Genomic DNA, 24,557 nt, shown 5'->3' on the forward strand with positions numbered 1-24,557 from the left:
CCAGATGTCCAGCTACAGGTGTTCCATTGACCATACGCAACCGGTCTCAAAGGCTATCACTTGCACAGCAAGAGGCAGTGGAGATTGGAATGAAGTTCTATGCTCTTCAGCGATGAGTCCCGTTTTTGTCTCAGATGCAATGATAGCCGGAGATTGGTTTGAGGACCAAGTGGGCAACGCCATGAAGAGTCCTTCACAAGGGAATGTACCACCAGTCCTACTCCCAGGTGTGGGTGGCATAATGTACAGTAGAAATAAAAAAAAATCAAAGATTGGTCCGGCACACAATCCAAATAAAATCAATACTTCTTTATTGTATCATGTTAAAAAAAACAAATAAATACAATTCCTGGGTGAAGAACGCTTACGCGTTTTGAACCATCCGGTTCTTACTCATAGCTACTTTTCCAATAGTATGTGTCCGATCTTAAATCAGGTGTTCAATGACACGGGACCTGTCGAGGCAAGTTAACCCATTTGATTTTGAAAACATATATACTGATGGGGCAAATGTACTTTTCATAGCTAAGCATAAGCGTTCTTCAACCGGGAATTTTATTTAATTGTTTTTTAACATGATACAATAAAGCAGTATTGATTTTATTTGGATCATGTGCCGGATCATTCTTTGCTATTTTGGACTTCCACCTACCTCCGACGTAGAACTTCTGTCCGAAGCACCGATGTGATGTATGGTGAGTGGACCAATGTTTATAAAATAATGTCCAGTAGCCAGACCCCTCTAGTCGTCATTTCAGGTATACTAACAGCTCGGCGTTACATTGATTTGGTCGTGGAACCAGTGATGCGGCCATTTCTGCAAAGTGTCCTAAAATCCGTTTGTCAAAAGGACAACGCCAGGCCGCTTGTTGCTCATGCTACTGTGAGCAGCCTGCGTGTCCTAAATGTACTACCATGACCTGCAGTATCTCCGGACTGTTCTCCCATCGAGCACATCTGGGACGTCATTGGTCAGCAACTGCAAAGGGAGCTGACAGTAGCCAATCTTGATGATTAGCGTGCCCAAGTGCATTCAGCGTGGCATAACATTCCTCAGGCAACCATTAATAACCTCATTGATAGCATGCCAAGATGTGTAAGTGCTTGTATTTCTGCACGTGGAGTTCATACTCGATACTGAATAAATCAAGATGTTTGGAATATATTGTTTCCATTTATTTCATCATTTGCATATCAATAACATGTCTATCAATCCTGTGATTTCCACAATTCCAAAACTTTTCCTTCTTGTTGTTGCAATTTCAATGTTGAGGAGTGTAGAATGAATAAGACATTTCACATGTGTAAAGGAATGAGTGATGAAGCATAGTAAAACGTTAAAGTTTTATGTAAACATGGACAAATGTATAAATATATTAGTTTCTAAGTATTTCCATTTAATATCTGCTTTTAGGATGACATGATCATCTCAAAGGCTAACCATTTTGCACAACTATCAGGATACCTACACACAGAATAGTGGTACTCTATTAGTAGTGGTCATTCTCAAGTCTGGCCATGTACCCTCTAAAACTGTTATAGAACTATAATATACTATACTATTTCATCTTAAAGAGGCTCTGTCACCAGATTTTGCAACCCCTATCTGCTATTGCAGAAGATCGGCGCTGCAATGTAGATAAGAGTAACGTTTTTATTTTTAAAAAACGAGCATTTTTGGCCAAGTTATGACCATTTTCGTATTTATGCAAATGAGGCTTGCAAAAGTACAACTGGGCGGGTTGAAAAGTAAAAGTACAACTGGGCGTGTATTATGTGCGTACATCGGGGCGTGTTTACTACTTTTACTAGCTGGGCGCTCTGATGAGAAGTATCATCCACTTCTCTTCAGAACGCCCAGCTTCTGGCAGTGCAGATCTGTGACGTCACTCACAGGTCCTGCATCGTGTCGGCACCAGAGGCTACAGTTGATTCTGCAGCAGCATCAGCATTTGCAGGTAAGTAGCTACATCGACTTACCTGCAAACGCCGATGCTGCTGCAGAATCATCTGTAGCCTCTGATGCCGATGTGTCCTCGCTCGTCTGACACGATGCAGGACCTGTGAGGGACGACACAGCGTGATCTCTGGAGAACACGGCTGTGTCTGCATTGCCAGAAGCTGGGCGTTCTGAAGAGAAGTGGATGATACTTCTCATCAGAACGCCCAGCTAGTAAAAGAAGTAAACACGCCCAGATGTAACACACACAATACACGCCCAGTTGTACTTTTACTTTTCAACACGCCCAGTTGTACTTTTGCAAGCCTCATTTGCATAAATACGAAAATGGTCATAACTTGGCCAAAAATGCTCGTTTTTTAAAAATAAAAACGTTACTGTAATCTACATTGCAGCGCCTATCTGCTGCAATAGCAGATAGGGGCTGCAAAATCTGGTGACAGAGCCTCTTTAAAGAGAACCTTTCACCAGCCCATGCATGTGTAGCTGAGTGCACCAGTGCTGCACAAACCTTGTGCCACTTTAAATAACGGAAGAGGCTAGAAATATAGTTTAGATATCGGTGCCGTTATATTTGGCGCCCGATATGAGAACGTGCGCGCACTCTCACTCTCTCTGCAGCTCTTGGCAGACAGGGACGACAAGACTGTGTGATCTCGCGAGAGAGAACACACAGCATAAGCCGCACTGACACCGTCCGTAGCTAATTGGACAGTGTCAGAGCACTAAGTATCACACCCCCCTGCCATTTACAATAAAAGAAACGCCCCATTGACAGCTCAGGGTGTTATTTACATATCGGGCCCCAAATATAACGGCACTGATATCTAAATAACGGAGGAGGCTAGTAACAAAATTTAAATGGACACAAGGTTTGTTTCATATATATATATATATATATATATATATATATATATATATATTATATATACACACTGTGTTCCAAATTATTATGTACATTGGATTTAAGTGTCATAAACATTTAATTATTAGTTTTTCAATTAAACTCATGGATGGTATTGTGTCTTAGGGCTCTTTGGATCATTGTAATCAATTTCAGACACCTGTGATAATTAGTTTGCCAGGTGTGCCCAATCAAAGGAAAACTACTTAAGAAGGACGTTCCACATTATTGAGCAGGCCACAGGTTTCAAGAAATATGGGAAAGAAAAAGGATATCTCTGCTGCTGAAAAGCGTGAAATAGTGCAATACCTTGGACAAGGTATGAAAACATTGGATATTTCAAGAAAACTTAAGCGTGATCAACGTACTGTGAAAAGATTTGTGGCTGATTCAGAGCACAGACGGGTTCGTTCAGATAAAGGCATAATGAGGAAGGTTTCTGCTAGACAAATTAATAGGATTAGGAGAGCAGCTGCTAAAATGCCATTGCAAAGCAGTAAACAGGTATTTGAAGACGCTAGTGACTCTTGAGTCCCGCGAACCTCAAGGTGTAGGATCCTCCAGAGGTTTGCAAGTGTGCATAAAGCTATTATTCGGCCACCCCTAAACAATGCTCACAAGCAGAAACGGTTGCAGTGGGCTCAGAAATACATGAAGACTAATTTTCAAACCGTGTTGTTTACTGATGAGTGCCATGCAACCCTGGATGGTCCAGATGGATGGAGTAGTGGATGGTTGGTGAATGGCCACCATGTTCCAACAAGGCTGCGACGTCAGCAAGGAGGTGGCAGAGTCATGTTTTGGGCTGGAATCATGGGGAGAGAGCTGGTAGGCCCCTTTAGGGTCCCCGACGGTGTGAAAATGACCTCTGCAAAGTACGTAGAGTTTATGACTGACCACTTTCTTCCATGGTACAAAAAGAAGAATCGTGCCTTCCATAGCAAAATTATCTCATGCTGAAGATTATACTGACTGTCATTTGCATTGACTATTTAGGAAAATCAGCGAAAAATAACATTTGCATAATAATTTGGAACGCGGTGTATATGTGCTTATGTATATACACACACACACACACACACACACACACACACACATATATATATATATATATATATATATATATATGTATAATTGACTCATACTGGATATGACTACAGGATGTATGATGGACTGAGAGATGTAAATTTGTAGGCAAAATTTTTTGCAGATAACTACTGTCACCCATAGGTTTCCTCCTTGTTTACAAAACTAATTCACACAAAAAAAGACTCTATATTCTATACTCTTAAATATTTATTTTTAAAGTATATTGCATCCCATAAAAATTGTGAAGTACACAAGATGTTTGAAGAGAGTATTATGTTTAATTTCATGCAATAATTTATTTGGCATAATTAAATATTATATGTCCTAGGTTTTTAGAATAGCATATTGGTGCAATTCTGCAAACAGAAGAATGATTTTATTACATAGATTATACATTGTCTGCAAGAAACATCTGAAAATTGTGTATTATTGAACGTATAGGTAGTGAAGAAACCAAATCACCTAATCTTTTGTATCTAAAAATATATTAAATCGGCACAATAAAAACATAGAGACATAAGGAGTAGAATTACATTATGCACTTTTTCTGTATTACTTTTGTAATAGGGAAATACAAATTGTTCTATGGTAAGGTCATGATATTGCAATGTCATATATCTTGGTAACTTGTAAATTGTCTGAAATTGCCTACGTTTGTGGTAAAACCTATGTTGTGCAAGTCCCAGCTGTGCAAGCACAGTTCTCAGCAGAAGACATGGTAATTTTAATGTTGTCTATGTCCCCGGGACAGATCAATTCAACCTCTATCTCTGTGGTCTTTGTTTCCAGGCAACACACGCATTTTCCTTCCATCTGAAATGACATCTCGGAGAATCTGTTTAGAAAAAAAATTGACAAAATAATCTTGCAACGTAATGGAGAAATTTTTAAAAAAATAGTGCAAAGGAAAAGTTGGCAAGAACTTGTGTCTGCCATATATCAAAGTTCCTAAATAAAAAAATAACAGTTGGGATTTGATTGGTTGCTATGGACAACAACTTGTTTTGAAAGATCACACCTCATATGTCAAGTTAAATATCTCTTATAGTTAATCCACACATTACATTATATCTCATGTTAGAAAATTCCTACAATACATTTAATCACATTAAAATTATTCATGCCTTAATGAAATCAAGAGCGTGCAGAGCCTCTGTACAATCAAATAGAAGTGCATTTGCACTCACACAATTATCCCTTAAAGAGTAACTTGTCAGTTCAGGTAACTTTTCAGAATCATCCATCATGTTTACATAAGAAATAAAACTATTCCTGACAATTATATGACTTGCATTACCCATTTTTTATCAGTTTTCCCCTCTGCAGGCTCCAAATCTAATTGTCAGTTGTCCCTGAAGCTCCAGTGGGGTGGAGACTAGCTGCTATAAGGTCTCTCATACACCGCACACACAGAGAAAACGAGATCCTGCTTCCCTATCTATCTCACACACACAGAAACAGCAGCAACATGGAGGATATATTCTCTGGGGGTAAGCAAAGTTAGTAGCAGACTGACTAGAAGTAGCAGCGGCTCTGTGCTTCTCTATCTGTCTCTGCATTTGCTTACCCCTCTCCTCTCCAGAGACAACTATGGGCAGCAGCTATAACCTGATCTCTCAGTGAGGCTGACAATTCATCTTTAGCTCTACCTCACTGAAGATGGATTTTAGCAGTGAAGTGAGAGTGAGTTATCTGGGTATAAGACAAGAGGGGGGAGTCTGCTAATTGGAGAAAGAGGCATTTTTCTGTGATAAGATATATTACAGGACTTCCGGTGCCGGCGCGCACATGGGATGCAGCAGAGAGTGAGAGCTCCGGTGACTAACCTCCTGTAACATCGCTTCCCGGGTCACAAACTGGTCCAGTAGTGGGTTTTGACACCCCATACCTGTTCAGGTATTCCTTGCTCCACGGCATGGAGAAATTTGTGCAATGGCCTGGGATGCAGACGCTTGGAACTTCGTTTCCTCAGAGAGATGACAGACCAGCGCACCTGAAAATGGTGCCGGAGACGCCTCGAACCACGAGGAGTGGCAGATCTGAATCACAGCCGGCTCAATTTCACTCCTCTCAGGAGGAACTTGTGCAGGAGGTGGCTGTGACAACATTCGTGCCGGGACTAGACGTATCTTGCAGGTCTCTGGCTTTGGGGGTGGCAAAGCTGCTGGCTCCAGATATAACGGCCTCATTGGAGCAGACAGTGAACAACACCCTAGCGGTCTTGCAAAAGGAGGTAAGCTCCCATGGCACACAGATTTCGGAGCTAGAGGAACGCATGAGTCTGGTGGAGGATGAATTGGGCAGAGCCCAGACATGTTAATCTTCGGATTATAGGGATTCCGGAATCCATCCCTCACAGTCAATTGGCACAGATCTGTGCGGTCGAATTACCGCAAACACTGGGTATACTTAGGCGGTGCATCATAGAACGGGCACACAGATTTGGTCCACTCAGGGTTTCACAGGAGCATGGCGACCAGGTGCGGCCACGTCCGGTGATTGTGAAATATTTGAGCTATGTGGATAAGGCGGCCATCTTGCAGACCTTCAAGAAGAAAAGTGTACCGGTAAAAGTACTGACTCACAAAATGTTACTCTTTGGAGATTATTCCGCAGAAGTTGCTAGGAAGACTAGAGCTTTTACCACAGTATGCTCGGCCATTGTGAGGAGACAGCTGAGATTCTTTTTGCAATTGCCGGCTGTTTTGAAAGTATTTTTGTCTGATGGATAGATGGAAGTGTTTTCCTCCCCAGAGGAGGCCGCAAAGTTTATGGAATTGCCACAGGGTCAGATGGTGTCTCATTCCATTCCATTGATCTACCTGAGGGCTGAGATTTTGGACTGGGGAAGTTCTGCTCGCAAGTATTTCTGTTGCACTTTATTTTGTGTAGCTGCTGGCCAGATTGGTACTACTGAAAGCTACTAAGGACGTTTTGTTTCAGATGAATGTTAATAGTGTATGAGGTATGCTTTTCACTACACTGAGGAAATGTGGGGTTGATATTTGCTGATTTTTGGCGGATAGTGAAGTTACTTTTGCTATATTTCAGGAGGGGGTTGGTTGCTAGAGGAGTGTTACTCTCACCTCTTCACGGATGTAGGTGGGGCAAAAGAATTAAGTGTGTGTGAAAAAAGTGAAGTCTACGAGATAACACCTTCGTATAGAAATATTTTTATTACAATGTTATGGTATTGGGGGTTAGGATACCTGTTTGGGAAGTTGGGGTGGAGGGATCTTGTGTATCTAAATATATTCGCTTTCAGAGGTCTGAGATAAACGACGATCAGGAATATCTTTGCTATAATCGACAGTTAGGAGAAATTGTATGCGAGTAGTCTCCTGGAATGTGAAGGGGTTATTGTCCCCTAATAAGCGTATGATGGTGCTGTGTCATCTCAAAAAGCTGAAAATAGATATTGCCCTGTTACAAGAAACACATTTGACACAAGAGAATTTTCACAAGATGCAGAAATTGTGGGTGGGAGCGGTTCATGGGTCTCCGTCAGTTGCTGGAAAAGCAGGGGTTCTGATTTTAATACATAAAAGACTAAGACATCAAGTTATAGAATCTACTACAGATGCTGAGGGGCATTACATCAGATTGAAAGTGGATTGCCCAGCAGGGATGTTGAGTCTGTACATTCTGTATGCACCTAATAGGTCTAATATGGGGTTCTTTCAACAGATTTCAAGTACACTTTTGCAGCATAGAGATAAACAGATCCTCATTGGAGGTGATCTTAATACAGTAAATTATGTTGTGGAGGATAGAAAGGGTTCACACCAGGTATCGCAACGGGAAACACAGGGTGATTCTATTTTACAACAACTATTACGTTCAACAGGAGTAACAGATGTGTGGAGATACGTTAATCCCATGAGTAGGGAATATAATCATTTCTCCCATTCTCAATCTGCGTGGTCGAGAATTGATTATTTTTTGGCTTCTCAGGGCTTCTTACATTGAGTAAAATATGTAGCTATTATGGATATAGTTATCTCTGATCACTCTCCTCGTCTTATGGAGCTGGAAGAGTTTTCCCAAAGGGAACGGATATACTTTGGCGTTTGCCTGTGGCATTGGCGCAGGATGAGGTATTTGGAAAACTTCTGAAGGGTTGGTGGGAGGACTTTGCACAGCATAATGGGGAATACCGATCTAATCCGTCACTATACTGGGATACAGGGAAAGTTGTTATTAGAGGACATATTATAGCTTATGTGCACAGGAAAAAAAAAGGAAGTGAATAAAAGTTATATTCAGGCAACAGAGAGTTTGAGACAGGCATACTCATCTTTTCTGAATGATCCTGGGGAAGATAATAAAAGTCGGTGACTATTAGCTAAGCAACATTTTGATTTACATCAATCCAGGTTGGAGTCCTATTTTAGGGATAGAGATGCGGCAACATTCTTTAAATTTGGGAACAAATTGGAGAGGCTTTTGGATAATTTGGCAAAGGGGAAAAAAACGGTTCATTATATCCATAGTTTAAAGGATGAGTCGGGGATTGCCCATGGGGATCCGAATAACATAATGCAGACCTTTGGTCGTTTTTATGAGAAATTATATCAACAAGGCTCGGTTGACATGGATAAGGGCCGGGATTTTTTTAGAAATTTGTCATTACCTAGTATAGGAGAGGAGGATAGCATGGCATTGAATGCTCCAAATACAGAGGAAGAACTTGGAAGGGTCATTGGCAACCTCCCGTCTCAAAAAGCGCCGGGTCCTGATGGGTATCCGGGGAAGTTTTAATCTGAAATTGTTCCCGTACTCAAAGATTTATTTGGCAAGGTGATGGAGGGAGATCAAATATCTCCGTCTAATAATGTAGTATATATAAAAGTATTGCCCAAACCAGGGAAGAATTTGGAACAGCCAGATTCTTACAGACCAATTTTGCTAATTAACCAGGACCTGAAAATATTGTCCAAGTTGATGGCGGACCATTTAGCAGTATTATTACCCAAACTGATAGGGAATAATCAAGTAGGATTTGTCAACGGTCGATCAGCTGTTACTAATATACAGACAGTTTTAGCAGTACAAGATAGGCTATTACTGAAGAAGGGGGGAGGGAAGTCGGCATCACTGCTGGCAATTGATGTGGAAAAAGCATTTGATAATGTAAATTGGGAATGGTTGGGGGTAGTGTTAGATCGAATGGGTATTCAGGGACAATTTAGGACATTTTTATCTGCTTTGTACGCTACGTCTTCTGCTAGGGTGAGCGCCCCAGGATTTTTGTCTGATCAGATAAGCTTACACAAGGGCACTCGTCAGAGATGTTCCCTGTCACCACTGTTCTTTGATATAGCGTTGGAACCGTTGGCATTTTTCTTAATTACATCGGACACCTATAAAGGGATACGGGTGGGATACATGGATCTTAAGTTAACGTGTTATGCTGATGATATGCTTTGGTTTATGAATTCTCCGCAGTATCATTTAGAGGAACTTTTGAGGGTTTTACAAGACTTTGGTCAATTTTCTGGTTATAGAATTAATATCCCTAAATGTCAATTGCTGTTTTTGCTTGAAACTCCTAGATCTGCTCAGTTCTCTTCACCCATAGAGATGGTACATAGATATATTACGGATTTGGGAATAAAGATAGTTAGGGTTCCCAATACTTTATATACTTTAAATTATATTCCTCTATTTAAGAAAATTAGCCAGGAACTTCAGCGGTGGTCAAAATTGCCTTTGTCATTATTTGGAAGGGCGCATTTAATAAAGATGATGAGCTTTGCTAAACTATTATATCCCCTTCAGATGATACCGATATTGTTGCATCATAAAGATCTTCAATCTTTACAGTCAGAATTTACTGCCTTCCTATGGGGAAAAAAGAGAGCTCGTATTGCATATAAAAAAATTATGTCTACCAAAAATGGAAGGGGGTTTACAATTACCAAGCATTCGGGGGTATAATTTGGCAGCTCTATTCCCGACATGTAAAGGATTAGATAGGAGGATCAAGCTTTTTTTCTAACACAGCATTGGATCAGGAGTTGGCAGGATCTTGGGATTTGGGATCTCTCCTGCATACGCAGTACAAGTTTCTTCCAACAATAGCTAAGCAGAGTCTTCTTATCCGAGATACAGTGGCATCATGGAAGGCGGTCAGAAAATTAAATCACTTATCCATGTTTATTTAAAAATATTTACCTTTATGGGGAAATCCAGCTTTCCGGCGGGGGATGATAATAAATTATATAAGGAATGGCAGAATAAATGGATATGGAAACTGGGGGATATGATGGAATTGTTAGAGGGGAGGTTATTCACTTGGGAGGAATTTAGATCTACATTTGCGATGGGCCCGCAGCAGTTTCTTCAGTATATGAAAAAGATGAGTTACTGTGAGTCGTTGTGCAAGGATATGTCAGGGGCTGAAATGGCTGGAGGTTTTGATAATCTGCTTGGTCATAAGGATAAAGCGGAATCTTTATCTTCAATATATGGCAAAATTAGGGAAGTAATGTTGGTACACACTCGGGGCCATCTCTTTAAGCATTGGGAAAAGGATTTGCAAGAAACTATAGGTGGAACGTTGTGTAGGTTAAAGATTTCTGATTCGGGGTCTCAGAGGCTTGGCGATGAGTAACAATGCACAGGGTGCGGTGGGGGTTGTTCTTTTGCATATGTTATAGGTGGCCGTAGTTGTACACGGTTGATCATTTTGTCAGAGTGGAGGAAAATTGAAAAGGAGTGAGGGTACTGAGCTTTCTGCATATGCATGTAATCTATGTCATGTTTCTGATGCTCAAGAGTCATTTTGGAAATTGGATATCATGTATGTAACTTGGACTGTTTTTTGGTTTGTATTCTTTATTTTTTCCTTTGTATACTCTGTACCTCAATAAAAAGAATGTTAAAAAAAGATATATTACAAAGTTTCTTATCTAGTCTTGTACTATTGATTTATGAAAGTGAAATGACAGCTACTCCTTAACCAGCTAACAGTTATCCCAAGCTGTGCTTCAGATGCAGGAAAAGGACCTCGGGCAGCGTGAGGGCAGAGGGAGATGTTACTATAAGGGTATGTTCACACAAGGGCGTCCGTAACGGCTGAAATTACGGGGATGTTTCAGCCTGAAAACATCCTCGTAATTTCAGCCGTAACGGCATGTGCAGGCGCTAGAACGCCGCGTCAATTACGGACGTAATTGGCGCTGCTATTCATTGGAGTCAATGAATAACGGCTCCAATTACGGCCAAAGAAGTGACAGGTCACTTCTTTGACGCGGGCGTCTATTTACGCGCCGTCATTTGACAGCGGCGCGTAAATATACGCCTCGTGTGAACAGACAAACGTCTGCCCATTGCTTTCAATGGGCAGATGTTTGTCAGCGCTATTGAGGCGCTATTTTCGGACGTAATTCGGGGCAAAAACGCCCAAATTACGTCCGTAAATAGGCCGTGTGAACATACCCTCAAGGCTTTAGCTCTGGCTAGAACGGGGCTAGAGTTGCAATTTTGGTTTTGTTTTAAACCCAATAATCCTAAAAAGTAGAATCTGCATATACTGTACTTTTAGCTCTTAATTCAGTCTGTGTGAAGTGCACAGGGGGCAGTGTATGGCATACTGGCATACTGGCAGTGTGCAGGCAGGGAAGGGGAATCTGTGATCCTTCTCCTGTTCCTGTATGGATTTATGATATGACCTTTATCCATCAGACAGCACACACTTGCTCTCTGTTTGCCACATATGGTGGTCTTTTTTTTTCTCTATGACCCGGCAATTTAACCCCTTAGATGCTGTGGTCAATGCTGACCGCTGCACCTTTGTGGTTTTACAGAAAGAATACAAAATAACTTTTTTTTTTTCGCTTACACATTTTTCGTAATGACCATTAATAGAAAATATAAAATGAATTCATTATTTATCCCGCATGGTAAACACCATAAAAATCCTAAAAAACAATGCCGGTTAAAATGAGTAACGACACTTAGGGGTTAAAATGCACTTAAGGCAACTGAGTTATGCGCCAACTATATATTACCTGACACATACAGTAAATTAAAAATCTACAATAAAAAAGGTTACATTTTTAATGTGACTGTTAGGGGTTAAAGTGCCAATCAGGCAGCCAGAGGAAAGTGGCCCCTTTTTGTTAGGAGAGGCTAATAAGTGTGTCACATGACTCTTTCATTTCCATTCAATTCAGGAGACATTTTATATAGCACGATTGTGGCCATTCTTTCAGCCATGTTACTGTAGAGTATTTTACAGATGTAATCAATGTAAGGAAGCCTATCCTGATGACAGGTCGGAAGTGCCTTCTGCATATTACTCAAAGTCCGCAATTTTTTTGCAAAAACGTTAACACATTATATGCTAAATTCCCTGTAGCACTCTGGCAGTAAAATAAAATATATAACTATCAATGGTGTTTCCAAATTTAATACTTACTTTCTTAAACTTGGGCACCATCCTTCACAGTATGACAAACTGACGTGAGCTGAACAACCGTTCTGAGAAATTTCAGTTACATTTGTCTGTATTCTGCATGTTTTTGGAGCTGAAATACAGAAAGAAATGTTAGTAAAACAAAATTCATACTGTATGACTTTGTTTATGCTAGAATACAAAAACGAACCATAAAAATTTAAGTTATGTAAATACATGAATTTTGTAAAGTATATATGTCAATGTATGTAGTAGTAAATTTAGAATGCTAAAGAACTATATCGCTTATAAGTATGGAGGGAGCAATGGGATTGATTGACCCGGGATGGAAATGGTGGTATCCAGTGTTGGAATAATACAGTTGGAATCTAATGTGTATTGATGCATTTACATAATAATTCCAAGGGTATGTTCACACGCTTAACCAAAAACATCTGAAAATACAGAGCTGTTTTCAAGGGAAAACAGCTCCTGATTTTTAGAAGTTTTTTTAAGCCACTCTAGATTTTCGCTGCGTTTTTTTACGGCCGTTTTTGGAGCTGTTTTCAATAGAATCTATGAAAAACAGCCCGTCGGAACAGAACGCAGTTTTTTTCCATTGAAATCAATGGGCAGATGTTTGGAGGCGTTCTGCTTCTGATTTTTCGGCCGTTTACGGCCCGAAAAACGTCTGAAAATAGGCTGTGTGAACATACCCTAAGGGTTCATGCATTTGGCCTTGTTGCATGCACAAGAACCTGTACTGTGGCATAAGAAGTTCCTATATGTCCTGAACCATAGACACTTTGTGTGCTACACTATTGTGCCTCCATGATATACCGTATTCTCCCTTAAAGGGAATGTGTCGCTAGAAAATTTTTTTTTTAGTTAAACTATATTTTTTAAGTGATTACACGTTGTTTGAATTTTTTAAATTTTTTCACAAGTCAGGAAATATTATAAATTAGATTCTAATTTATAACATTTCCATGTGCTGAGCACTAGAGGGAGCAGTTCCAAAAATTGCAGCATGGTCAACCTCATTGATTTATGTTGCAAATTTGGGGTGGACACACTGTCTCTAGTGTCTTTAGACAATCCCCCCTCCCTTCTTCTAGCTAGTGCCAGGAGAAGGAGGGGTTTGAATCTTCAAACCTCCTACACTGTGTGCCGCCATTTTCTGAGCGACTGCAAATGGCGCCGGATTTTGCTCTGCGAACGAGCTTCGTTTTGCTCTGTGCGGGAGCCGAGAATGCGCCGTTCACACACAGACGGCGTACACTTCAGAGAATGGAACGGCTCCCGTTCGCATTCTCTATGAGGTTGTATGTGCCGTATTCCCTCTCTGTATGTGTCGTTAATCGACACATACAGAGATGAAAAAAAAATGGCAGCTCCCATAGAGAAGTAAAACAACAAAGTAAAAACTAGAACGTGACCACACTAATAAGTAAAATTTATGTTAATTTCATATTAAAAGCAATATGATAAAAAAATAAATAAATTTCATGACACCTTCCCTTTAAATGCAATGCATTTGGCATATGTGGTATGGAAAGCTAGAGACACACAGAAGTGCAGTATAGGAGGTTATGGGTGTTGTATTATAGATCCACATGGATTAATAATACGGCCAAGTGTGTGAGACTTAGGGTATGTTCACACGGCCTATTTACGGACGTAAATCGGGCGTTTTTGCCCCGAATTATGCCCGAAAATAGCGCCTCAATAGCGCTGACAAACATCTGCCCATTGAAAGCAATGGGCAGACGTTTGTCTGTTCACACGAGGCGTATATTTACGCGCCGCTGTCAAATGACGGCGCGTAAATAGACGCCCGCGTCAAAGAAGTGACCTGTCACTTCTTTGGCCGCAATTGGAGCCGTTATTCATTGACTCCAATGAATAGCAGCGCCAATTACCGTAACGGCATGTGCAGGCGCTATAACGCCGCGTCCATTACGGCTGAAATTACGGGGATGTTTTCAGGCTGAAACATCCCCGTAATTTCAGCCGTAACGGACGCCCTCGTGTGAACATACCCTTAGGCTGGGTTCACACGACCTATTTTCAGACGTATTGGAGATGTTTTACGCCTCGAATTACGTCTGAAAAAACGCCTCCCATACGTCGGCAAACATCTGCCCATTACTTTCAATGGGTCTTACGATGTACTGTGCCGACGACCTGTCATTTTACGCGTCGCTGAAAAAAACAGCTCGTAAAATTACAGCCTCGCAAAAAGAAGTGCAGGACACTTCTTGGGACGTTTTTGGAGCCGTTTTCTCATAGACTCCAATGAAAACAGCTCCAAAAACGGCCGTAAAAAACGCTGCGAAAATGCAGCGAAAAACGCAGCGAAAAACGCGAGTTGCTCAAAAAACTTCTGAAAATCAGGGGCTGTTTCCCCTTTGAAAACAGCTCCGTGTGAACATACCCTCAGTGCTAAAAAAAAACCCAGTAACTAAGGGTCCTAAAGCTGCAAGAAAACAACAGAAGTGGTAAACATTAATGTTATTCGTGAGTGCTCAGGACATCATGAACACCATGCAGGAACTAAAGTTCATAAATGCTGACATTTTTAGTTTTTTTTTGTGTTCAGCTACATGAAGTATTAGTTCAGTTGTATTTACCAAGTGATAAAGTTAGATCTTTATTCTAATGGTGCAAATGGCATATGCCTGTTTTCAGATGTCTCCTAGTGTTTTTTTTTATTTAATGATTTTTTTTATTAGTGTTCAGTGAATTATGCATTCAAGTGGATATTATGCATGTAACCAAGACAAAATATTACCTTTACAGATACTACAGCAACCATCAGGAGTGTTCTCAAGCAAACCCTGTAAGACATCATTTTTATATTAACAATGTAATGTAGGATGAGTGCTGAGAAGAAGACAAACTGCTAAAGAAAATCTGTTAACAGTTCATGGGGGTAAAATCTGCTAACTGGGTTAACACGATTAATATGTACTGGGGAAACAAAGTCAAACAGTTCCATGTTTACTATCTTAGGCCTCATGCACACGACTAAGAGTTTTCACTGTCGGCAAATACAGATCCGACAGCTACGGATACACATCCGTAACCATCCGCAATTTCAGAAACGCCCAAATATTTCTATGGTTGAGTCCGTGCTACAATTGCGGACAAGAATAGGACATGTTATATAATTTGCGGATAATTTCTAATGCCCGGAAACACATCCGTAAATATACGGAAAAGTGTCTATGGTCAATAGAAATTAATCGGTCCGCAATTTCATAATTACGGATGAAAATTACAGACGTGTGGATCGGGACTTAAAGCAAGTATATAGGACAAAAGGATCTTTTTTTTCACTCCGTATGCGGTGTATGCTGAGAAAATCAATGGTCTACTAGGTGCTCTTTCATCCTGCGTTATCGGCGGCTACCCCTCTCAAACTACTACCCTCCACTCTTGATTGATATCTACTGCCTCCTTTGAAGTCACTTCCAGGAGACGTCAATCAAGGATGGAGCGGATGGGTTAAGGAATGGTTTCCACCAATAATTTAGGAAACTTCATAGATGAAATAGAGCCAAGCGGACACTAAATGATTCAATAGCATACAGTGCGAGATTGTATAAACTTGTTTCCCCAGAAACCCTGAAAGGGTAACTAAACGTTCAACAAACTTCTGACATGTCATAGTGACACGTCAGAAGTTTTGATCGGTGGGGGTTCGAGCACTGAGACCCCCACCAATCGCTAAAACGAAGCGGTGTACGGACCCATAAACTTTATATTGAGCCTGTACGCGCTACATTGGCTTTCCGAGAAAAAACGAACAGAAACAAAGCGGCTCAGCGCTCACACAAGTGCTTCTGCCGCTTCGCTTTAGCGATTGGTCGCGGTCTGAGTGCTCGACCCCCACCGATCCAAACTTCTGACATGACATGTCAGAAGTTTGTTGAACGCTTAGCTACCCTTTAAAATGTCAAGTACAGTATATCTGTGTGCTTATGTTATGCTAGATTATTATATTATGTTTTTATATATTAGATATTTTGATAACGAGGAAACCTCTTGTAATTCTATGTTCACATTTTATTAACATGTAGTGTTTTACATTTAAGATTTTAGTATAATACATGAACTGTTTTATTTTCCTATATATAGAGATAAATTATGCAAACAACTCACAGACATACACTCCTCCTCATCAGTTGAAGGACAAACTTGTGTCTGCGATGATATCACAAAGATATTTCCTTTGAAATTACAAGTGTATTGTGTACAGTTATCATCTGGTAGGAACTGTGACTCCCCAGGCTGAAATGAAGAAGAATGCAAATAAATGTTGTATAAACCTGCGGGATTGAATAGAATTCTCTAGAGCTGATAGTCTAGATATACAAGAATTGGTTTTCTGCTAACTTTTAAAGCTGATTTAAGCTGGTCATACATTTAACAATTATGATTTTTAAACCAAACTATTATACGAATGTTAATGAGAATCATTTAATCTTTGGCAATGCTAAGGCAGTTTTAATAGAAATTATTATTATAAACTGCACAAGGCCTTTTTGGCCACATCTCTGGTTTAGCAACATAACTGGTTCATCTTGTGCTCATTTTAATGTTATACTGGGTTCAGGAGACAAATTTTAATATAAATTGAGGTCATTTTTAAATATTTTGTCATGGACGATGACCAATGGGTGAGGCCCCGGCATCACCATGATCTAGCTGGTGAGGCCCCAGTAGAAAAAAATTTGCGAAATCCTTATCTATGGTTTTAAAAACAATTGACTTCTTGGAAATCTGCTCCATTGGACAGTACACTTTTCAACTAAAAACATTTCTAGTAAATTGATACTGTATGTCTTTTACATCCTTATGAAATCGAAAACGTTTCCTTAACTTTTCAATGAAAGTAAAATAGTCAACGCAGACTATCTACAAGATTTCAATGAAAGAATTTCAAATTGACATGGAAGAAAGGTAATTGTCTTATTAGCCAGAATATGGTCACAAACCCATTTGTAAGGATTTGGAAGCCATTATCTTCAAATGCAAGAGAGAGTAGTACAGCATCAAATCTTCTAACTGACTCTCAGTATATAGCAAGTCAAAAAAGCAACACGTAATAAAGAGTAATATCAATGATAATCTCACATGTTTAAAAGCACCTGAGTGGTCCCCAAACCATTTGAGATAATAGGGGCATTTATTAATGGATTTATGCCAATTTTGTAGCGTTAAAAGGTTTCAGATTTTGGCACATACCAAATTTGTGAGTTTTTACTGCTCTCGCCATTTTTGAAAGTCGTGAAAAAAGTGGGCAGAGTTAGTTGGAAAAGGGGGAGCCACCAATGCACCGACAGATATACTATAATATACACCAGAAGCTGGTGTAAACTATATGGGAAATACAGGGGGCACACAGAGTCAAAGATGTGCCAAATTAATTAAGAGGCATGCTCCTTCTAATACATTAGGTGCCTATTTCTGAAACAACGTCCGGAGTAAGACTGGAGTATGAAACGCCAGTCTAAGTAAATCTGTCCCACTGTTCTGTGCACAGATGAGTAAAAAGCGGAATTTTTTTGAATAATACAGGACCTATTAGGTTGGGCGCAAAACAAATAAATTATTTAACAGAAAAATATTATGCAAACACTCAAACATGTACGTGGTCGGATGATGATGTAGGGTTCATCCACAGTCCAATGTGATCTTCTCACATGTGCAAATAATAGGCTCTGAGATTCCTATTTCAATATTAATCTAATGAAAAAATCTAATTGAAAACATAATTCCATAAGGATGTACTTAAACAAGCAATTAACAATGCTATTTATTGGTATTTATTTTATCATGAAAACAAAATACCTTTAATAAATGACTGGATCCATCAGCAGCTATCACAACGCAAGACACCTGGATGCACTTTCCACAGCAATCATTATTAGATGTTTCATAGACATAGCCCTATAGTAGAAAGTACAGCTCATTTACATAAGTGTGACATTTAAAAATACATTTCTACGTTGTTCATATCGTTATATAATCAGACAAATGTGAATTATTTATATGAAGACATGAGACTATGCAGCGTGAATGACCATAAAGAGAAAGTGGGCTTATGGCTGTTATTTAATAATAGGACCATAGGTACAGACACGGAAAACCTATAGACTTGAAGTGCATTAGTTAGAAATAAAATAAAAGAAATAGGCAATAATGGACATATAATATGAAATTATATATTGTTAAACTTAGGCTCTGTTTACATTACTTCGTCTTCAGTCGAATTTATACATCAGGAGGATTTAGTAATGTATACATTCGACGGACGTATGCGACAGAGTAGACATGCAGTAGCATAAGTCACCTGAAGGCTCCCATTGTAAAAAAACAACAACAACAACAACAACCCTGTAGACTGTGAAATATATGAAAGCTGCACTGTGATTGGCTGCTATTGTCAACAAAGACAGTTTTTCTGTAAGATCATTTTCTCCCCATTGTGTTTTTCTATGTAGCATTATTTAAAAAAAAATTCTGTGGATGTTTTTCCCCCACAGACATCAATTGTACCAAATCTGCAGTTTTCATCGCATTTTAAAAGAAAAAGAAAAATACATACTAAAAAAAAATCATGTGCGAATGTCGCCTATGCCTATGGATATATTCACATGTAGTGTTTTTGATGCCTTTTTTTTTTGCTGCCATCCTAGAGATCATTGGGGGTCTCAGTTATAAGGCCCTCAGCGATCATACATTTATCACCTATCCTGTGGTTAGGGGATAAATGTTAATTGTGGGAAAACACCTTTAACACCTTTAAGTTGTCACTTTGTGAGTATAATATATAATTTTTAGACCACCAAAGCACCCTCTAGTCTTTCACAAAATTCAGCTTTTATTTCCCTGCACGTATGTGTCCACTGATGGTCCAAACTTTTACTCATTATGGAATCTGATCGGCCACAGATTGAAATAAGTAAAAGGTTTAAATAAAATATATATATAATATATCAACAGCCCTCATCCTCAGTTTGCTTAATGAATGAGGGCATCTGAATAATATTCATTGACCAACTTCCCAATTTAAACAATTACTTTTTACCACTCTTAGGCCTCATGCACACTTTCATCACCGTTTTCACGGACGTTTTTTTTACGGATCCGTGTTTCCGTGATTGTATTAGTGTGGTTCCCGTGTGTACTCTTTGTACACTTCCGTGTTTCCGTTTCCGAGAGGAAACTAATTCCCATTCACACTATGCACCTGATATTGTGAGCGCCGCACATTGTAATCACTGTCCAGCGGTAGTCACTGTCCAGGGCGCTAAAAGAGTTACTGCTGATCAGTGCAGCCCCTTCTCTCTATCCAGCACTGATCGTAACTCTTTCAGCACCCTGGACAGCGACTACCGCTGGACAGTGAGTACCATGCGCGGCGCTCACAATATAGATTTCTAATGTTTGCTACAAATACCCGCAACTAAAAAAGTTTATACTTACCCAGAACTTCCTGCTTCTTCCTCCAGTCTGGCCTCCTGGGATAACGTTTAATCCCATGTGACCACTACAGCCAATCACAGGCTGCAGCGGTCACATGGACTGCCGCATCATCCAGGGAGGTCGGACTGGATGTCAATAGAGGGACGCGTCACCAAGACAATGGCCAGGGTATGTATGAACTTCTTTTTCTTTCTATCGCTGCATTCCGCTGCAGAAACTCTGTCCGAAAGGGCTGCCCCTTCTCTCTATCCAGCACTGATCGCCAGCCTCTTCTCTCTATCCAGCACTAATAGAGAGAAGAGGCTGCCGATCAGAGCTGGATAGAGAGAAGAGGCTGGCGATCAGTGCTGGATAGAGAGAAGGGGCTGCCCCTTCTCTCTATCCAGCACTGATCAGCGGCCTGTTCTCTATATCAGTGCTGGATAGAGAGAACTGGCTGCCTAGTAGTGCATAGCAATATCTCTCTCTACTTGTACTTTTGCCCGCCTGGCTGTTGCTAGACAACGGCTCTGTCACAGATGGAGTGTGTCTTCAGTTTTTTTGACGGCCCATTGACTTGTATGGGCCCCACAGTCACGGAATCTCAGACCAAAGTATGACATGCTCTACTTTTATCGGAAAGGAACAACAGGACCATCAAAAAAACTGAAGTGTGCATGGCCCCATTGGAATGAATGGGTCAGGATGCTAGCCGTCAAAAAAACGGCTAGCACCCTGAAGGAAAAAACGGAAGTGAGCATGAGGTCTTAGATTTGCACGGAATTAATCAGTAGGTAACCAAATAATCAGTGCAGGCTGCAGGGGGGGAGGAGAGGAGTCTGATAAGTGGAGAAAGCATTTTTCTGTAATAAGGTATATTACAGAAAAAATATATTAATATATTACATTTCTTATCTTTGCTTGTACCATTAATTTATTGGGTAAAAAAAATGAAGTGTAGGTACTCTTTAATAGTTAATAATGTAGGTGTTCTACAAACAGGTAACTTTATAAGCTTGAAAAATTATTTAACATGTCTTGGACCCACCTGTGGGCAAAGGATCATGCACAGAATAGGTTCACATACAACGATATTAAAGCCGGTCTCGGGGTCCTTTTCTTCTGAACATGAACATGTCTTGCAGGATGACCTGTTTGTTGAAATATCTTGCCCTATCTGTTAGGATATTATAAAGGTAGTGGACACAGGATACATAAGAACAGTTATTCACACTGTTTTTTTATTATTTGCAGATATAATTTTTTTGAGCATTACTAGTCTTACCTGGTAGACAGCTCCATCCACTATACACACATTCATGGGTACTGTTAAAGAGACATAATGACAATTGCTATTTCTTTACCTTTTTTTTATTCCTCTAAAATACAATATAATTTCCCTATACTTTATCCTGAAGTACAAATATTGTTTTATGTTATGGTCATAAGCCACACTGAAAATGTGATTTTCAATCCCGATTTTACAGAAATGTACTGTGAATAATATTTTTTGCTTCTACATCTCTCCATACTTGTGCCATACAATTCCTTATGTACCAAAGTCTATGCCTCTCTTATAGGATACAACTAACGTACATCTTCGAGTAGATTTCTAACCTTGGCTATCTCTGTCTGGATTGCCCATTTTGTTTTGGGATATCCTTCGGAGTGTTTCTGGAGTTTCTATGCCAAATCCAACTGCCAACTACTGCAGGTATTTCCCATACAAACTCACAAATAATCCATGAAAGAGCTTCTTAGATGTCATGTTTTTGTAGCCAGCACAAGCACAGGGCTACAACATAGAAGAGGATAGCAAAGGATCTCTGGAACAGCGCCAATAAGGTAAATAAAACTTTAAGGGCTTGTAAAGCTTCATAAATCCAGTCGAAAGAAGAATTTTTAATTTTTGCATGAAGCTACGTACTCTTTAAATATGAGCCCTCTACATGCACTCACTCCTGCCTAAAAGCCTACTATAATTGCTGTCATAATACATTACTTATTCACTTTTTCCTTCTAACCTTCTCCTGGTCTATGTCTAGTTGCTTTTTGTGCCCAATGTTGATTTTTTTTCATTATCTAACTGTTCTTAAAGGACTTGTACACCTTGGACAATCCCTTCTTAGCAGGGTTCCTTTATGATAAGCTGAAAATAGGGTGCTCTGCTGCTCAGGTTCTCCAACAATACTTCGGGGAAATCTGTAGCGTCTTACATGGTTTCCATTGAAATCAATAGGCTGCCCATGTTATGCATGGCCATAATGGAACCTCCAGAGAGACCCCCATCCATTAACTCATAATTCCATAATAGGGTACTTGAAGAATTCATATTCATGTGGTAAATAAAATGTAATTAAGCTGTGATTATTATTAACCAATACAATATAAAATAGAACTTTGAGAAAACTGCAGCCTCTTTGTTGGTTTAAGGTTGTTTGCAATAAAAATTTCCATACACACCTACATCACACATACACTACCATCAAACGGAAAACGGAACTTATATTTTCTAATCATTCGTTTTTACTTACTACAATTAATTTTGACACAACATTCTCCCTCCATAACTGTAGGAACAGCCTCAAATCCCAATGAACAGATTTCTGCCTGGTACTGGCATTGGGAAGGTTCACATCCTTGGGAGGAATAAACAAGGAATTTAATGCTTTAATACTGATTATGTTTCTGATAATACAGTTACATTAAATATTTGTCAAAATGCTATGACTACATGAACGAGACTTTTCATAGAATTACATTTTTATATTATATTCAGCAAATGTCTGCTGTGCAAAATTAGGTATAACTTGTGACTACATTCTACATGAAATAATGTCATTGATAAAGTAACTATAGGTTTACATTGAAATGCTGGGGAATATGCAGTTGAAATATTTTATCTGTTTAACCCCTTAATGACCAAGCTATTTTTTAAGTTTTTCCATCGTCTCATTCAAAGAGCTATAACTTTTTTATTTTTGCGTTGACATAGCTGTAAAAGGTTTTGTTTTTTGCAGGACAAGTTGTATTTTGGGGTACATAGAATTTATTGATTAACTTATATTAACTTTTTTTTTGGGGGGGGGGTAGAAAAAGAACAGCAATTTCGCCACACTTTTTTGCATCCTAAATTTACGCCGTTTAGCGTGTGGTATAAATAACACAATAACTTTATTTAGTAGATTGTTATGATTGCAACCATAGCAAATTTATATAGATTTTGTATGTTTTACTACTTTTACACAGTCAAAACTCTTTTTTCAAAATTATTTGTATTTGTGTCTCCATATTTGAAGAGCCATAAATAATTTTTTTTTGCGGCACGACTTGTAGTTTTTATTAGTACCATTTTTGAGTAGATGCGACTTTTTGATCACTTTTTATCACATTTTTTTAAGACAGGAATCACAGAAAACAGCAATTTTTGCATTGTTTTTTATTTTATTTTTTGACGGCGTTCACCGTGTCGGTTAAATAATGTAATAACTTTATAGTTGGGGTCGTTATGGATGCGGCGATAGCAAATTTGTGACTTTTTTCCTTTTTTTTAAATAATAAAGCATTTTGTAAAGGGAAAAAGTGTGTTTTTCATTTTTTTTCCACTTAACTTTAACTATTAACTTTATTAAACTTTTTCTTTACTTTCTTACTAGTCCCTCTAGGGGACTTCACTATGTGATCCTCCAATCGCTTTTAAAATACACTGCAATACATGCCTCTGGTATGCCTAGCAGACATAATTAGTGGCAGACCTGGGGGCCTTTATTAGGCCACCCGGCTGCCATAGAAACCACCGACACCTTGCGATCTTACACAGGGTGCTGGTGGGGTGAGAGAGGGAGCTCCCTCCAGCTTTCCAAAACCAATCAGATAGGGCGCTCGCTATTGAGCGCTGCATCTGAGAGGCTAAACTGGCAAGATCAATACTGATCTTGATCTCACCCGTTCGAGCAGGGCTGCTCCCAGTTTTAACGGCTCCCTGCTCTGTTTATTTATTCCGATGCAGCGCCGTGAAAAGGCGTATGCATCGGAATGAAGCACATTAGTGGCCGCCGTGAAAAGGCGTATTGGTGGTCATTAACGGGTTAAAACACATTGATATATGGAACACTTCAGAAAAAACTGATGCACTTTGTTATAGCTAGTGCAAGGCCTAAAGGGGCAGTGCATGACTTCTATCTTTGATGTCCTTTCAATCTTTGATTCATGCATCACTCTCTCAGGTCCTGCACAAGGCATTAGATCAGTAGATCAGTTTTCCCTTGAGTTTTCTTTGAAACAATAAAAATACTTAACATACGGCATTCAATTTTTTCGCAGCAGGGATCCTCTTCCGTAAATATAAGATAGAGCTTTAGCCATGTTTCGTCACATGCACTGAAATTTAAGGGCGGGCATTTCACATGGTTACAGGTAATCTTGACCTTGATCAAGTCTTTCTCAAAATATTTGTCACATGTACAGTAATGACAGTTGTCTATCCAGGTCTCACCAGGCTAAAAAAACAACAAATAGGAAAAACAATATATTTAAATAAGGTAAGTTACTCATCTTTATCCATCATATTGGATGCAATGAGTTTCGATCTGTGGTATAAAATCACTTTGAGCCAATAGGTATTAAATTAAAAAAAATATTCCACTTAAGAATAAATAATATAATAAAATAATATAATTCTATCATTTACTAGTGAATTCTGACTTCAAATAGTCACCCCTGTAGTC

General features: G+C 39.4%; 1 protein-coding gene across 1 annotated transcript in view; it reads right to left on the reverse strand.

The window, feature by feature from the left end:
- Positions 1-4,253: 4,253 nt before the first annotated feature.
- The window catches only part of LOC142660177 (mucin-5B-like), a 79,052-nt gene continuing 58,748 nt past the window's right edge, over positions 4,254-24,557 (reverse strand). The window contains exons 15-23 of the mRNA XM_075836758.1: positions 24,134-24,329; positions 22,365-22,469; positions 21,116-21,156; positions 20,879-21,007; positions 18,214-18,312; positions 16,522-16,650; positions 15,149-15,194; positions 12,379-12,487; positions 4,254-4,788 (exon numbers count right to left, since the gene is read on the reverse strand). Of these exons, the coding sequence (XP_075692873.1) occupies positions 4,620-4,788; positions 12,379-12,487; positions 15,149-15,194; positions 16,522-16,650; positions 18,214-18,312; positions 20,879-21,007; positions 21,116-21,156; positions 22,365-22,469; positions 24,134-24,329 (1,023 nt within the window). The 3' untranslated portion in view covers positions 4,254-4,619. The remainder of the gene's footprint in view (positions 4,789-12,378; positions 12,488-15,148; positions 15,195-16,521; positions 16,651-18,213; positions 18,313-20,878; positions 21,008-21,115; positions 21,157-22,364; positions 22,470-24,133; positions 24,330-24,557) is intronic.

The sequence above is a fragment of the Rhinoderma darwinii genome, chromosome 9, assembly GCF_050947455.1.
Source record: "Rhinoderma darwinii isolate aRhiDar2 chromosome 9, aRhiDar2.hap1, whole genome shotgun sequence".
NCBI classification, from domain to species: domain Eukaryota; kingdom Metazoa; phylum Chordata; class Amphibia; order Anura; family Rhinodermatidae; genus Rhinoderma; species Rhinoderma darwinii.